We start from the raw sequence: 13,558 nt of genomic DNA, 5'->3' as shown, positions 1-13,558 counted from the left end.
TTCGAGAGACACTTCAAGACTATTGTGGCAACGCCATGCCATCAGCCTACGCTTACAGAAAGAATGCATTTACAAAAAATTACATAAATAAATAAAAAATTTATTAAAAGCTTACAGCACCTGGTATTCCCAGGCAGTCTCCCATCCAAGTACTAACCAGTCCCGACCCTGCTTGGCTTCCGAGATCAGACGAGAGCGGGCGTGCTCAGGGTGGTGTGGCCGTAAGCGAGTGCGGACTCGATTGGAGAGACACTTCAAAACTAATGTGGCAACGCCATGCCATGGGAGAACGCTTACAGAAAGGACACATTCATGGGAAAAAATGACATAAATAATTAATTAATTAAATGCTTACAGCACCAGGTATTTCCAGGCGGTCTCCCATCCAAGTACTAACCAGGCCCTACCCTGCTTGGCTTCCGAGATCAGACGAGAGCGGGCGTGCTCAGGGTGGTGTGGCCGTAAGCGAGTGCCGACTCGATTCGATAGACACTTCAAGACTTATGTGGCAACGCCATGACATCAGTGAACGCTTACAGAAAGAACGCATTCATGGGAAAAAATGACATAAATAAATAATTAATTAAATGCTTACAGCACCTGGTATTCCCAGGCGGTCTCCCATCCAAGTACTAACCAGTCCCGACCCTGCTTGGCTTCCGAGATCAGACGAGAGCGGGCGTGCTCAGGGTGGTGTGGCCGTAAGCGACTGCCGACTCGATTTGATAGACACTTCAAGACTTATGTGGCAACGCCATGACATCAGTGAACGCTTACAGAAAGGACGCATTCATGGAAAAAAATGACATAAATAATTAATTAATTAATTAAATGCTTACAGCACCTGGTATTCCCAGGCGGTCTCCCATCCAAGTACTAACCAGGCCCGACCCTGCTTGGCTTCCGAGATCAGACGAGAGCGGGCGTGCTCAGGGTGGTGTGGCCGTAAGCGAGTGCTGACTCGATTCGATAGAAACTTCAAGCCTTATGTGGCAACGCCATGACATCAGTGAACGTTTACAGAAAGAACGCATTCATGGGAAAAAATGACATAAATAATTAATTAATTAAATGTTTACAGCACCTGGTATGCCCAGGCGGTCTACCATCCAAGTACTAAACAGGCCCAACCCTGCTTGGCTTCCGAGATCAGACGAGAGCGGGCGTGCTCAGGGTGGTGTGGCCGTAAGCGAGTGCTGACTCGATTCGAGAGACACTTCAAAACTAATGTGGCAACGCCATGCCATGGGAGAACGCTTACAGAAAGGACGCTTTCATGGGGAAAAATGACATAAATAAATATTTAATTAATTAAATGCTTACAGAACCTGGTATTCCCAGGCAATCTCCCATCCAAGTACTAACCAGGCCTGACCCTGCTTGGCTTCCGAGATCAGACGAGAGCGGGCGTGCTCAGGGTGGTGTGAGAAGAAAATATGATGTACCATGTGTCAAAAATTATGATTTATGACCTTGATTTACGACCTAACACCTTATTAGTTGTTTTGCTTCCTGTAATAAAATATTATGGTGGTAATTGTTGTTTATACTCCGGAGATGACTCCGGAAATGACTCCGGAAATGACTCAGGAAATGATGTTTATCCAGGTGTCCTATGGTCTCTGTTGTTTCACGCCTCCCCTCTCATACGTGAGTGTTTAAATAGGGTCTGGTAGTTTGTATTTTAAACAAGAATACAGTGTAGTTCTAGTGTTGCAATGGTTGCTCCAAAGACTCCTAAAAGGGCGAGACAAGTGTTGTGTACTTCTCCGGCAAGAGGTACTGTGGAAATAGAAGAAAGGATTACTTTTGCTCCTAAGAAAAAACTAAGTGTTAGTTTGACAAAGTTTCTCCATGAAAATGAGAAATTTGTGAGATATGATTTCACAATGTCTGATAGACGTGTGGGGAGATATCTGTTTGACAAGGAGTCACGGTGCGTCAGGCTCTTTGCGGGCGATCTTGGAGATGGAATCACTACTGATGATCCTTGTCTGATGTTCCCTGCTAAAGACTGGTTCATATTTTATAATTATGTTTGGAACAATTTGAACAACTGTGGCGACAACCCTTTGTACATCGCAGAGTGGGACAGTGAGGTTCCTCAAACAAGATACCGGGTGGTTGGAGACCATTGTAGAAAGCTGCCAGATGACTTTGTTTATATTTTTCGCTGCAACGACAAGACAAAGATCATGGAATATACCTGGCCTATTCCAGAGTCTGAGCATCACAAGTACTATGACTTGGTATATCTGTTTCAATGGAAAGATGTGCGAATGTTTGACAACATTTTTTCATGCATTGACAAATTGTTTAGATGGTGTCAACTTTATGATCGCTACACTTCCGTTAAAGTGAAGTTGTTCCACCCCGAGAGGTGTGTCTCCACCTCGAGGACCGGCCTCCTAACCCCACCTACCTATTACAGCCATTAAAAATGGCTCCAGTTTGGATCATTCAACACACTTGCTTAACAGGCTTCAAGAAACTATGGCTTCCCCATGCTACACCAGTACCTTTGCGCTCCCCGTACCAGGACTTGATGAAGATGAAAGAACCTACAGCTGGACCAGTGCCCTCAAGCCGGCCCCGGCGATGCCTGATGACAAGGCAACACCCTACACCGGCAGCAACCCTCTTGAGACGGCCCCGACAATGCCTGATGTTGTTCCAGCAGGCTACAACAATATCCTTGGGACTGCTCCGGCAGTGCCTGATGAGGTTCCAGTGCCCTACAACCCCAGCCTTGAGACGGATACTGCAAAGCCTGATGATGTGTCATCCCCAATGGAGATCACAATGCCGATTTCTGACAACTCTTGGCTGGATACATTTTGTATGGATCTGGGATATCACAACCTGACCTTCCTTACGACTCCTTATGGTTGTACTGGTTCAGTAGCTGGAGCAGCACACTTTGCGGGGGTCGACTCCACAGACGGATGTATCCGGACTGACGGCTTCAAGATCATAAAAACAATCGTCGTGGCACTTTTGCAGCATCTTGTTGACAAAAAGCTGAAAGAGATCTGTAGCGGTTGTGAGGTTAATCATCCTAGTCAACTTAGGCATAGCTGTATTTTTGAGCCTAATGCCTATTTCTTTGACTTTTACTTTGAGGAACTGTCACGTGCTCTGTTCAAGCCTGAACTCAAACATATCATTTCTCAAGCATTGAGCCGCTGTGGATTAAGGATTCATCCTCTGAGGGTTCAGGGGTCAGTTGACAGCATCTTGCACGAACTGCGTGAGGAAATTTTTATTGTGGAAAAACTTTCTGAGATCAGAGAAAAACTTGGAGGCCCTGACAACGAAAGGATTGTACGTGACGCTGTGGACAGCTGGAAGGGTATCATTCATATTGACTAAGTCTAACAAAAACCATGGGGAATACATGCTTTGTGACTGGATTGGTAAAGTGCCTACTTAAACATCGTATTAGATGTGAGATGACCAGCTTGCTTTATAAAATTGTTAATGAAAACTCTGATGTAACTGTACCTGTTAACAGATGTGTTGTGGATACTAAACGCCTTATAAATCTCGAGAACCAAATGTCTGTCGTAAGAAATATATCTAATGATTGGTCTGCACTGATGTGTTTATGCATTAACAAGGGTGAATCAATTACTGTAACTATTAAAAAAATTTTAGACTTGATGACTGAAGGTGGTACCTGTATCAGAATTACAGACATATTATGCATGTGTACCTATGTGTCTGATTTATGTGTATTTACAATGTCTAGTAATGATCAGAGTTATGTTTGTGAAATTATTGAAACACTGGTTGATTACCTTATTGACAAAAATATTGTGATGTGTATAAAGTTTCTACACTACATTGATGACTTATGATGTAATATCTTTCACAATAAAAACTTGTATCACTTTGAACCTCTGTGTTATTCATCTGTGGAGACTGGTGTTACAATATGTCTGAAGAAGTAATGAAAAGGATTTATTACACGCCTTCAAACCCCGGTTCTTTAGGTGGTAAACAACGTTTAAAAGATGCTGTTTTGAAAGAAACGGGTGTTCGCTTAACCAATGATGAAGTATCAGAATGGCTCTCCGGCGAAGATGCTTACACACTACATAAGACTGCGCCTTTAAAATACAGAAGAAATCGGGTATTTGTCTATGGCATCGATATGCAGTTCCAGGCTGATCTAGTTGATATGTCTACATATGCTAAGGAAAATGACAACAATCATCTTCTGTTGACATGTATAGATCTGTTTAGTAAATATGCTTGGACACGTGTGTTAAAAAACAAGTCCGCAGTAGAGGTTGCTAAAGCCTTTGAATCAATACTGGAAGAGGGACGTGTACCAGAGAAAATACAAACAGATAAGGGGAAGGAATTTTTTAACAAACATTTCCAAAAACTTATGAAGAAGTACAACATTACGCATTTTGCAACATCCAGTGAATTAAAATCAAGTGTAATTGAGAGGTTTAACAGGACTTTGCGAGGAAGGATGTGGCGATATTTAACGGCTACAAACTCAAAACGCTATATCGATATACTTCAAGACATAACACGTGGATACAATGTCAGCTATCATAGAAGCATCAAGATGAGGCCTATTGATGTAAACAAAGAAAACAAATCCGAGGTGTTACATAATCTTTACGGTGATAGCCAATCTCACAGTGTAAACCCCATATTTAGATACAAAGTTGGCGACGTAGTTAGAATTTCTAAAGTTAGAGGTCCTTTTGCAAAAGGGTATGAGGAAAACTATACGCAGGAGTTTTTCACTATATCAGCATGTATACCAAGAGAGCCACCTGTTTACAGGTTGTGTGATTATGATGGGGATGTCATCGAAGGCGTTTTTTACGAGGAAGAGTTACAAAAGATACTTGTAAGTGAAAACAAAGCGTTTAAAGTTGAAAAAATATTAGACAAGAAGAAGAAAGGAAACAAAACATTATTGCTGGTGCAATGGCTCGGATGGCCTGCGAAATTTGCATCATGGATCGATGAAAAAGAGTTGGTTGATGTTCAGCCTTCAATAAAATAAAGGACCAGCATACATGGCATACATTTGTGCAAAAACCTACCATGGCTGAGGGTGGCTTTTATGTTACATTGCCCTGCAATGCTTCGTTAGCAACCTTTCCGGGAAATAAAATATCTAATTATACAACCAGCTTAGCAAGAACTATGAATCTGAAAGGAGAATGGGAGGTGGGTTTGATCGAATTTGAATATCCTACGTCATGGTATACATTTAATGAGGAAGATGCTATCTTTATTCTCGACAATGGTATAAAACATATCACTGATTACCCTGCTGCAGGCAAAGAGATTGAGATCTTCATCAACGGCGATCAAAAGACATCGAACGTACTTTACAGAATAAAATCTGGATATCATGACAACATTGTTTTCTTGATCAGGGAGATCAATGCAAATCTACCATCGGGTCTGAGTTTTGGATTTGACCACGTTAAAAACAAGGTGTTTCTAAAAGGACCCCCAAAGACATCACTAAAGTTTTTCGGAAAGTTGGCAATAATTTTAGGGTTAAAACCGGGGATTGCAATAGAGACAATCCCTCCAACTCATGATAGTCATGGTATCGGACACACATCTGTGACGTATGCGCCCCATCAAGCAGACATAAATGGAGGTTTCTACACCATGTATATATACACAGATATAATAGAATATCAATCAGTTGGTGATTATCATGTACCACTACTAAGGTGTGTCCATATAGACGGTGAGAACAACAAGATTATTAATATTAGATACGACAGACCACATTACGTACCAGTGAATAAATCTTCTATCACTGAGATAAGTATACAAGTGAAAGACGATCAAAATCAAGACATAAGTTTTAGTTACGGTAAGGTGTGTGCTAAACTACATTTTAGGCCTGTGAAACAACGTCTTTTTTAGGGGTTTTGGAAAAAATGGCATATTACAACAATCATAATACTGACCCCATGCGTTACGTAGCCTATTATCAGAATCAGGCAGGCAATGGCCTTCCTGGCTATGCAGGGGGAGGGGTTATGTATGTTGCGGGGTTGGCAGGCCTTTTTCGTGGACTCTTTAGAATGGCTATACCATTACTAAGACATGGATTTAACATAGCTAAACCACATCTTAAATCAGCTGCAAAGAACATAATAAGTGATGTTGTTAGCCATACAATGTCTCAGTCTTTTAACAATAACAATAATAGTCAAGAAGGTTCAGGACTGATGGTAATGGCACGCAAAAGTGTCTAGACCCCCAGGTGCCCGGAGGAGTGGCCAGACACAAAAGAAAAGAAAACGACATCTGAAAAAAACTTCAGTTGTAAAACGCAAGCGCAAGGAGTCGGGAAAGTGTCCGGCATCAAAAAGGAGAAGAAAGACAATATTTTAGACCATGGCTTTACTACACAGCATGTCAGAAGAATGTTTAAAATCAGAGCTGGATCTGTTTACAGTACCGCTGACTCAGATGGCTATTGAGAAAAATACATATATAGAAATACCTCCATTATCAGCAATTTCAGACTCTTCACCTCTGGAATTTTTTATTGCCGGAACGGGGGAGGATTATGTGGATCTAAACAATACATTGTTATTTTTACGACTCAAAATCACAAATCCAGATGGCACAGATATTGCAGATGGTGCTCCTGTGGGACTTTCAAACTATCCAAGCTGTTCGATCTTTGGACAGGTTGATGTGTCGCTGGGGGACCGACTTATATCACAAAGTACTAGTACATACCCTTATCGGGGGATAATAGAATGTCTTACCAATTATGGGAAAGATGCTCTTGAAACACTCTTCAGCGCTGCTTTGTTTTACAAAGATACAGCGGGCCATATGGACGTGACGGATCCTGCGGGGGCAAACCGAGGGTTGACAAAGAGGGCAGCCATCACCAACGCCAGTAATGTGGTCGAACTTCTCTCACCTGTTCACAGTGACATTTTCTTTCAAGAGAAACTGATGCTTAATGGGGTTGATATTAAAGTTCGTATGACCAGAGGAAAAGATGAATTTTGTTTGATGAGAAGCGACGCTACGGCCTACAAGCTAAACATCCTGTCAGCATCTTTATTTGTGAAAAAAGTGACAGTATCACCGGCTGTGAGATTGGGTCATGCACAAGCACTGCTTTCAACCACTGCCAAATACCCTATCGATAGAGTATGTCTGAAGAATTTCTCACTACCTGCAGGATCGCGTGTCTGCAATCAAGAAAACTTGTTCTTAGGAACTCTACCAAAATCTATCGTAGTAGCGATGGTTGATAATGATGCTTTTGTGGGGGCGTATGATAAAAACCCCTTTGCATTTAAAAACTACGACCTTGAATTTTTATCCATTTATGCCGATGGCGTCCAGATTCCTTCAAAGCCATTGCAACCTGAATTTGGAAGCGATTCTGCAGTGAGGGAATTTTATCAGTTAGCCCTGGCCTCTGGTAGACATCTTAAAAATCAGGGACTATCTATTGATAGAGAAGAATTCCTACACGGCTATACACTCTACGCATTCAATCTAACTCCAGATGAGGAGTGCGGTCAGCACATTTCGCTTATTAAGAGTGGTAATATTAGACTGGAAGCCCGTTTTAGACAACCCCTCCCACGGACAGTAAATTAAATTTTATACGCTACTTTTGACAGTGTTATAGAAATATCAAATCGTCGGCAGGTCCTGGTTGACTACTATTAATACTCAAAATGAATACTGTACAGCTTACATCAGTTATGGACCGGATTTCCTGCAACATCCATTTTCTCGGAGTACTACCGTGTGATTATCTACCGAAAGAGCCTTTAAAAAAATTACCATCAATGGTTATATTGAACACACATCCTTCTGGACTTCCTGGTCAACATTGGTTAGCCATCTACATAAACGAAGAGGGTGTAGGATGTTTCTTTGACAGTTTTGGCAATAAACCAGATTACCAAGGTTTTCCATCAATTATCAAAAACTTTTTAAAACTCAATTCTAAGGAGATACAACATTCGAATGTGCAAGTACAGGATTTTACATCAGACACATGCGGACAGCATTGTGTATTTTTTCTTTACCATATGACAAAGGGATTTGACTATGATTATGTACTGAAAATGTATAGTGATGATTTAATTAAAAATGATAAAAAAGTATCAACTTTTGTGAAAAGATTCAAACAAACTAACTGTAATGAAAATGTGTTCAAATGTATTCAGTGTGTACAAACAGGTGAAATGTTTATGCCTGAATTTTCTTAATAAATAACAACCAATGACAAGTATTACATCTTTTGGGGTCTTTATTTACGACATTCAACATTACAGATAACAACAACAATAAACATTCTCAGTGTTTTTAAAAATTTAGCCATTGACCTCTTTCAAGAACAGGGGGTGAAAATACATGCCCCTCTGAAAAATTAGATTTTTCTGGAGGTGTACCCTGATGACTCTTTTTCCTTTTATTACTCCTCTTAGACGAGTTTGTAATAACTGAAGTAGACTTGTTTTTGAAAGAGTTAATTACATGTCTGACATAGTGGTTAGGTACAGTAGAGAATGGTACATTTAAAATAGCAAATGCCTCCAGAAACTCGTTCCATCCAATAGGTCTCCGTTCATCAGCGACCTTTTGAGGGGCTGTGATGCTTTTAACTAAATCGAGCATGTGTGATCCAGGAATCAATCTACCTTTAAACACAAACTCTCCAGAATCAGTCCATGATGTGATATCCTTAGTTTTAGATAATTTATCCAAAATGTATCGAACATTTTTAACACTTCTCTGTGGGACATTCTTTAAAATATCATCAGCAACATTAGACAAAGTATCCGGCGCATTCACAGGACCCATCACAACAGGGTTTTCATTTTCAATGTGATCAGGCTGTGGAAGAGTTAATGTTAATGTGTTGGTTTCCCTGTCCGCTTGTCTAGAAAGGTTTAAAAATCTCTGCAAAACACCTGTATACATCTTAGCTTTTTCATATGTGTCGGATCTGTAGAGAATATTTCTTATGGTCATGTCCAAGTCATTTTCCACGGTATGTTGAATAGATTCACGAGGGGTACCAGTTTTCAACTTGTCCAGCTGGTGCTGCGGTACTAAAAACATTTTCTCAGCATACTCCATCAGCAGATACTTATTTAGAGGTGATCAAACTGGTTATGAATGGTATTGCAACACTTAAAAGAGGTAACAGAAAACCTCCTTGTTGATTGATTAACCTTCTTTTTCTACCAACTCCGACCTTCTTATCTGCAACAATTTTGATTTCGCTACTTCTTCTCTCCAGTTTCCGATATTGTAGCGGGGTGAGAGGTATATTGCCATGAAGAACATTTAGAGCTACTTCGCACAATGTAACAATGAACTCATCCGTAGCAACCTCTAAAATAACACGTCTTTGTCGAGGTGTAGCCTTTAATAATAGCTTTAAAAGAGATAGGTTTCTTAAAAGTCTAGCAGACATTCTCAAATATTCGATAAATTCAGCGCTTCTTTTTCTGAATGTATACAACAGGATTTTGTGAGAGCAAATCTGTTCTGAGACGATATTGCTCCGGAGTTTTAGCTTTAAAGTCGATCAGTAGGTAGCCGAAGGGGTTGCTGGTAGCATCTTCATAACATTCCATGAAAAATTTAGTATTTCGAGGGTACATCTGTCTGGCTAGCACGTTAATTTGGGTATTATCTCGGGGGGTTTTAAACAGAACCATATAATTGGTGTTCAAGCTGATGGTCCTGCTGGATTTACCTTGACAAAACAAGTTCTGAACAATATACAATGCACTTAAATTTTTGTGATGTACATAATTTGTAAACACTCTTTCAACTTCAGAATTACCACTGGCATCTTTCATAACATCATCTAAAATTAAAAAATTTGTTTTGTTGGGTGGAAACAAAGAGTCGTCGTTTAGATTCTGTGGAATTCCTTCAATAAATTTAATGTCAAACATTTTCATCAAATCATCATACATTGGCTGCCAACAATCATAAATTAACACAATATTTTCAAAATTTTTAGAAACAATTTTCTCAGCGTTTTGTAACAGCATTTTTACAAAGAATGTCTTTCCAGAGCATGAGGGCCCTGAAATTACCATGGAGAAAGGATGCTGAATTCTGAAATCAAACCCCTCTGTACCTTGCATACCCCGATAAGCATAAGTCATGATCAATATACGAAGGGGCGTGTCGTGAAATCCTTCATCAATATTCTTTTGTCATAAACGACAACGAAACTTCTTAACAACTGACTTGTTTTTCAGTGTGAAATTCTTTTTATTTCTGACAATGGTGTCAGTGTGGGCCAGGAGTTGCCGAGTGCTTTCAGATGATGCTACAAAATCGTCAACAAGGCCTATTAAAGACTGTAGTGTGATAACTTTAGAGTTCTCTGCTGTCTGCGTTACGCCCTTAGACTTGAGACATATGTGTTGTTTTGCAGTCCGGTAACCATATGTTTTAGGACCTGCGGAACAAAACTCTGTAATGGTATCGTCAGAATCAAGTTCATTAGTGAGATCCCCTAAATAAGGTCCCAATGGAGGTACCCAATCTCCATCTCTTGAGACATAGATAACACTATCTGTATCCCCATACAAGAGTCTATCGCCCAACCTATCCATAAGGTTGTACAACTCCAACCGTGCATGTGCCGTCGTGAATGCCCCGATAAACACATTAACATCTCGGGTCTCGTAAGAGGACCCCTCTGCATGTTTGTATTGCACCAAGGCAATTGTGTTAGACACAAACATGAAAAATGTTACTTCGTACTGACATCCAAAGATGTACTGAGAAAAATCTTGAGCATTTTTCAAAAGCTTGCAATTAGGCATGTTCTCTCTGAGAGAGAATCTCCCCCACAACGAATTAAGCAACAATTTGTTGATCGATCGACGGGCGGGATTATTGCAGATCTTTTCAGGATCGAGCTGAATACCCTCTTTCTGGTAATAGTCATCAATGTATGCCTGTTTATCCGCCTTTGTGATGACATGTGACGGATAACCGGAGGCCTGCTGTTTAAACTGTAAAAATGTTTTCACGTAGCCACAAAACAGTTTGTCAGACGTTTGAGGAAAATGCCACACCTCATCAATTTTCACGACTACATAACCCTTTTCAACAGCCTTTAACAATTCAAGGCTAACCCATGTACCAGAAATTGCTCTTTCCTCATCTGTGTGTGTACAAGGTATGATTTTGCACTGCTCATCCACACAGGTACGACATAAAGGAAACATCAGCTTACCACAACTCCTGTATGGTAACACGGGGTGAAGCAACTTTCTGGGAGGAAGGACTGTAGCCTTAACAAGCCCAAAATAATTTTCAAGGTCTTGAAAGTCCTTGAAGATTATTTCAGGATGGCCAATGGGGTAGGGTTTTCGAGACTGCACAAAAGGGTATAGACTTGTGAAATCAACATAGCTAATTCTCTCCCCCTCTGCAGCTTTGTGGTACAACTTGTAAGCATTTGTACGGCCACCAAACAACGCATCACGTGGTTTCAGTCTTTCTGGTGCAGAATAGGTAGACATAAAACTCATCACATCCGGGTCAGTCTGTTTAAGCTTTCGCCATTGACACTCCCACATCACCTCCAGGTCAATATTGTAGGATTTTTTCAAAACCTCATTTCTGTCGTTAAACGTACGATAGAGGACTCCATATGGTATTTTGGACTGCTCATTTATGCTGTCAGGTTTAAAACAAGACTTACAGCCGTGGAAGTGGCACCCAGCGAAGTCTAATCCTTTCTGCACACCATCGCTTTGGACATAAAATCCATCGAGGTAGAAATTACCAAATTTCATTTCACCGTGATTCAGAGCATGATGCATGTCGACATCACGTGTCTTTTTCACATATTCAAGCCACTCAATCGAAACATTCGAGAATGTCTTGTGCTGATGTATGTATGCGTTGTTATGGGTCAGAGCTATAGTTTTAGATTTTAGAAAGTGAGTTTTGAACACACCCATACAGCATGATGCTAAAGTCATAAATCTGAAGGGGTCTATCTTTGTACATGCAATGAACTCTTTCCTGTACTTACTACATGCATCCTGAAGTAAGACAACATCATTCATACAGTACAATCCAATCTCTTTTCTGAAGTCAAAGACTTTCCCTTCAAGCGTGTCATACCATTGATCAAACTTTAGCCTGGCACTATCAGTCATTGTAGCATAGCCGTAGTAGTTTTTTGCAGGGTAGGGGCCTACATAGTATTGATTCTGCAATGTATTGAAGAGATGGGGGAAGTAACCCTTCTCTGTAGTGGTCAAATTAAAGGCACAGGTGTCTTTGACAACGCCATAGGCATAAAACTGAACGAGTCAATGTATTGTTGTTTGTAAGTCTCATCGTACATGAAGGTCAATCTACAGCCTTGCATGATAATGTTAAGCTTGAGACCCTCGCTGCAGAAATACTCTAGGACTAAGAAGTTATCAAAACCTGCCCCATTGTGCGCCACAAATGTGTAGTCTTTATACCTCGGCTGTCTGAATCTGCTAATGAAATCCCCTACACACCCTTCACCTGCACTTTCAAATTTCTCACCGCTAAAGGTCATGGCACAGACATAATTAGCAACATGCTTACCATTATCACAACGGGTTTCAAAGTCGTAAAATATGTAGAAATCCTCAACCTCTTCGACAGGTATAGGTTGTATGAAACATTCATGTTCACCATCATGACTTACATCCTCACCGCAATAGCAGCAGCAATCTGCGGGGCATTCATGTGTCTGGTCAGGTTTACTTGCTGCCACATGGTACCGTCTACCGCATTTAACGCAGTATTTGGTGGTATCGCAGGCCGATCGCCCAAATGCATCAGCAGAGGGTTTTTTATGAGCATCAAAGCAATATTGCGATTTACAAATTCTCAAACAGTCTGGACAGTGTATTGTCTTTTTAGCATGTTTGTAATTCAATTCAATTCAATTCAATTTTATTTATATAGCGCTTTTCACAAAAGTCAATTGTTTCAAAGCAGCTTTACATAAATAGAAGCAGTGAAAAGCACAGAAAACGACAGATAGCACAACAAAATACATGATAGCATGAGCAGTTAAATTTGCGGCGGCTATGACTCAATATTATAATTGCACGTATTACTAAAGCAACGTATAGAAGAGGAAGCTAGGTAAAGCCCAAAAAGGCTGCCTCCCCGGGGTGAAAAACCCCCTAGGAGAAAAAAAACCCGGGCTTTTATCCGAGGAAAAATAAGTCCTAGGAGGGAAAAACCCTTGGGAGAACGGAAATGGAGATTTAGCGGAGATTAAGCGGTTCTGCCGGTGATCGTTGGTCAGGTATCAGCTGGGCATAACGTTGAAGGACAGCCAGTAGATCAGAGGTGTGCCGACTTTCACATCTACCGGGACTGGGTCTGTTTGTCTCGTCCTCGGGTCGAGGACGAGACAGGGAGAGAAAAACAAAATCTTATTAGCGTAGCGGCCGTTCATATGTATTGAAGTGTCACACAGTGATGTGGTTTAACTCAGCTTAGTTCCAGACAGACTAAATATTGCGGCATA

At 40.7% G+C, this 13,558-nt stretch overlaps 1 protein-coding gene, 2 non-coding genes and 3 pseudogenes across 3 annotated transcripts; 1 reads left to right on the top strand and 5 right to left on the bottom strand.

The window, feature by feature from the left end:
• Positions 1–108: 108 nt before the first annotated feature.
• LOC135753064 (5S ribosomal RNA) lies at positions 109–227 on the bottom strand (annotated as a pseudogene).
• Positions 228–348: 121 nt separating this feature from the next.
• Positions 349–467, bottom strand: LOC135752956 (5S ribosomal RNA). The gene has a single exon (XR_010533404.1). It is a non-coding gene; the product is annotated as a 5S ribosomal RNA (ribosomal RNA).
• Positions 468–588: 121 nt separating this feature from the next.
• On the bottom strand, positions 589–707 carry LOC135753012 (5S ribosomal RNA; annotated as a pseudogene).
• Positions 708–832: 125 nt separating this feature from the next.
• Positions 833–951, bottom strand: LOC135753020 (5S ribosomal RNA). Its single transcript, XR_010533456.1, has one exon. It is a non-coding gene; the product is annotated as a 5S ribosomal RNA (ribosomal RNA).
• Positions 952–1,072: 121 nt separating this feature from the next.
• Positions 1,073–1,191, bottom strand: LOC135753106 (5S ribosomal RNA; annotated as a pseudogene).
• Positions 1,192–6,399: 5,208 nt separating this feature from the next.
• On the top strand, positions 6,400–7,635 carry LOC135752954 (uncharacterized protein F54H12.2-like). The gene has a single exon (XM_065271253.1). The coding sequence runs from the start codon at positions 6,400–6,402 to the stop codon at positions 7,633–7,635; it is 1,236 nt and encodes a 411-aa protein (XP_065127325.1).
• Positions 7,636–13,558: the final 5,923 nt, after the last annotated feature.

This window comes from Paramisgurnus dabryanus, chromosome 18 (assembly GCF_030506205.2).
Source record: "Paramisgurnus dabryanus chromosome 18, PD_genome_1.1, whole genome shotgun sequence".
NCBI lineage: Eukaryota > Metazoa > Chordata > Actinopteri > Cypriniformes > Cobitidae > Paramisgurnus > Paramisgurnus dabryanus.
This window is presented reverse-complemented; position numbering and strand designations above follow the sequence as displayed.

Bases quoted from the DNA above. Each gene is read 5' to 3' on its own strand.
- LOC135752954 (XM_065271253.1), top strand. From the start codon at position 6,400: ATGGCTTTACTACACAGCATGTCAGAAGAATGTTTAAAATCAGAGCTG.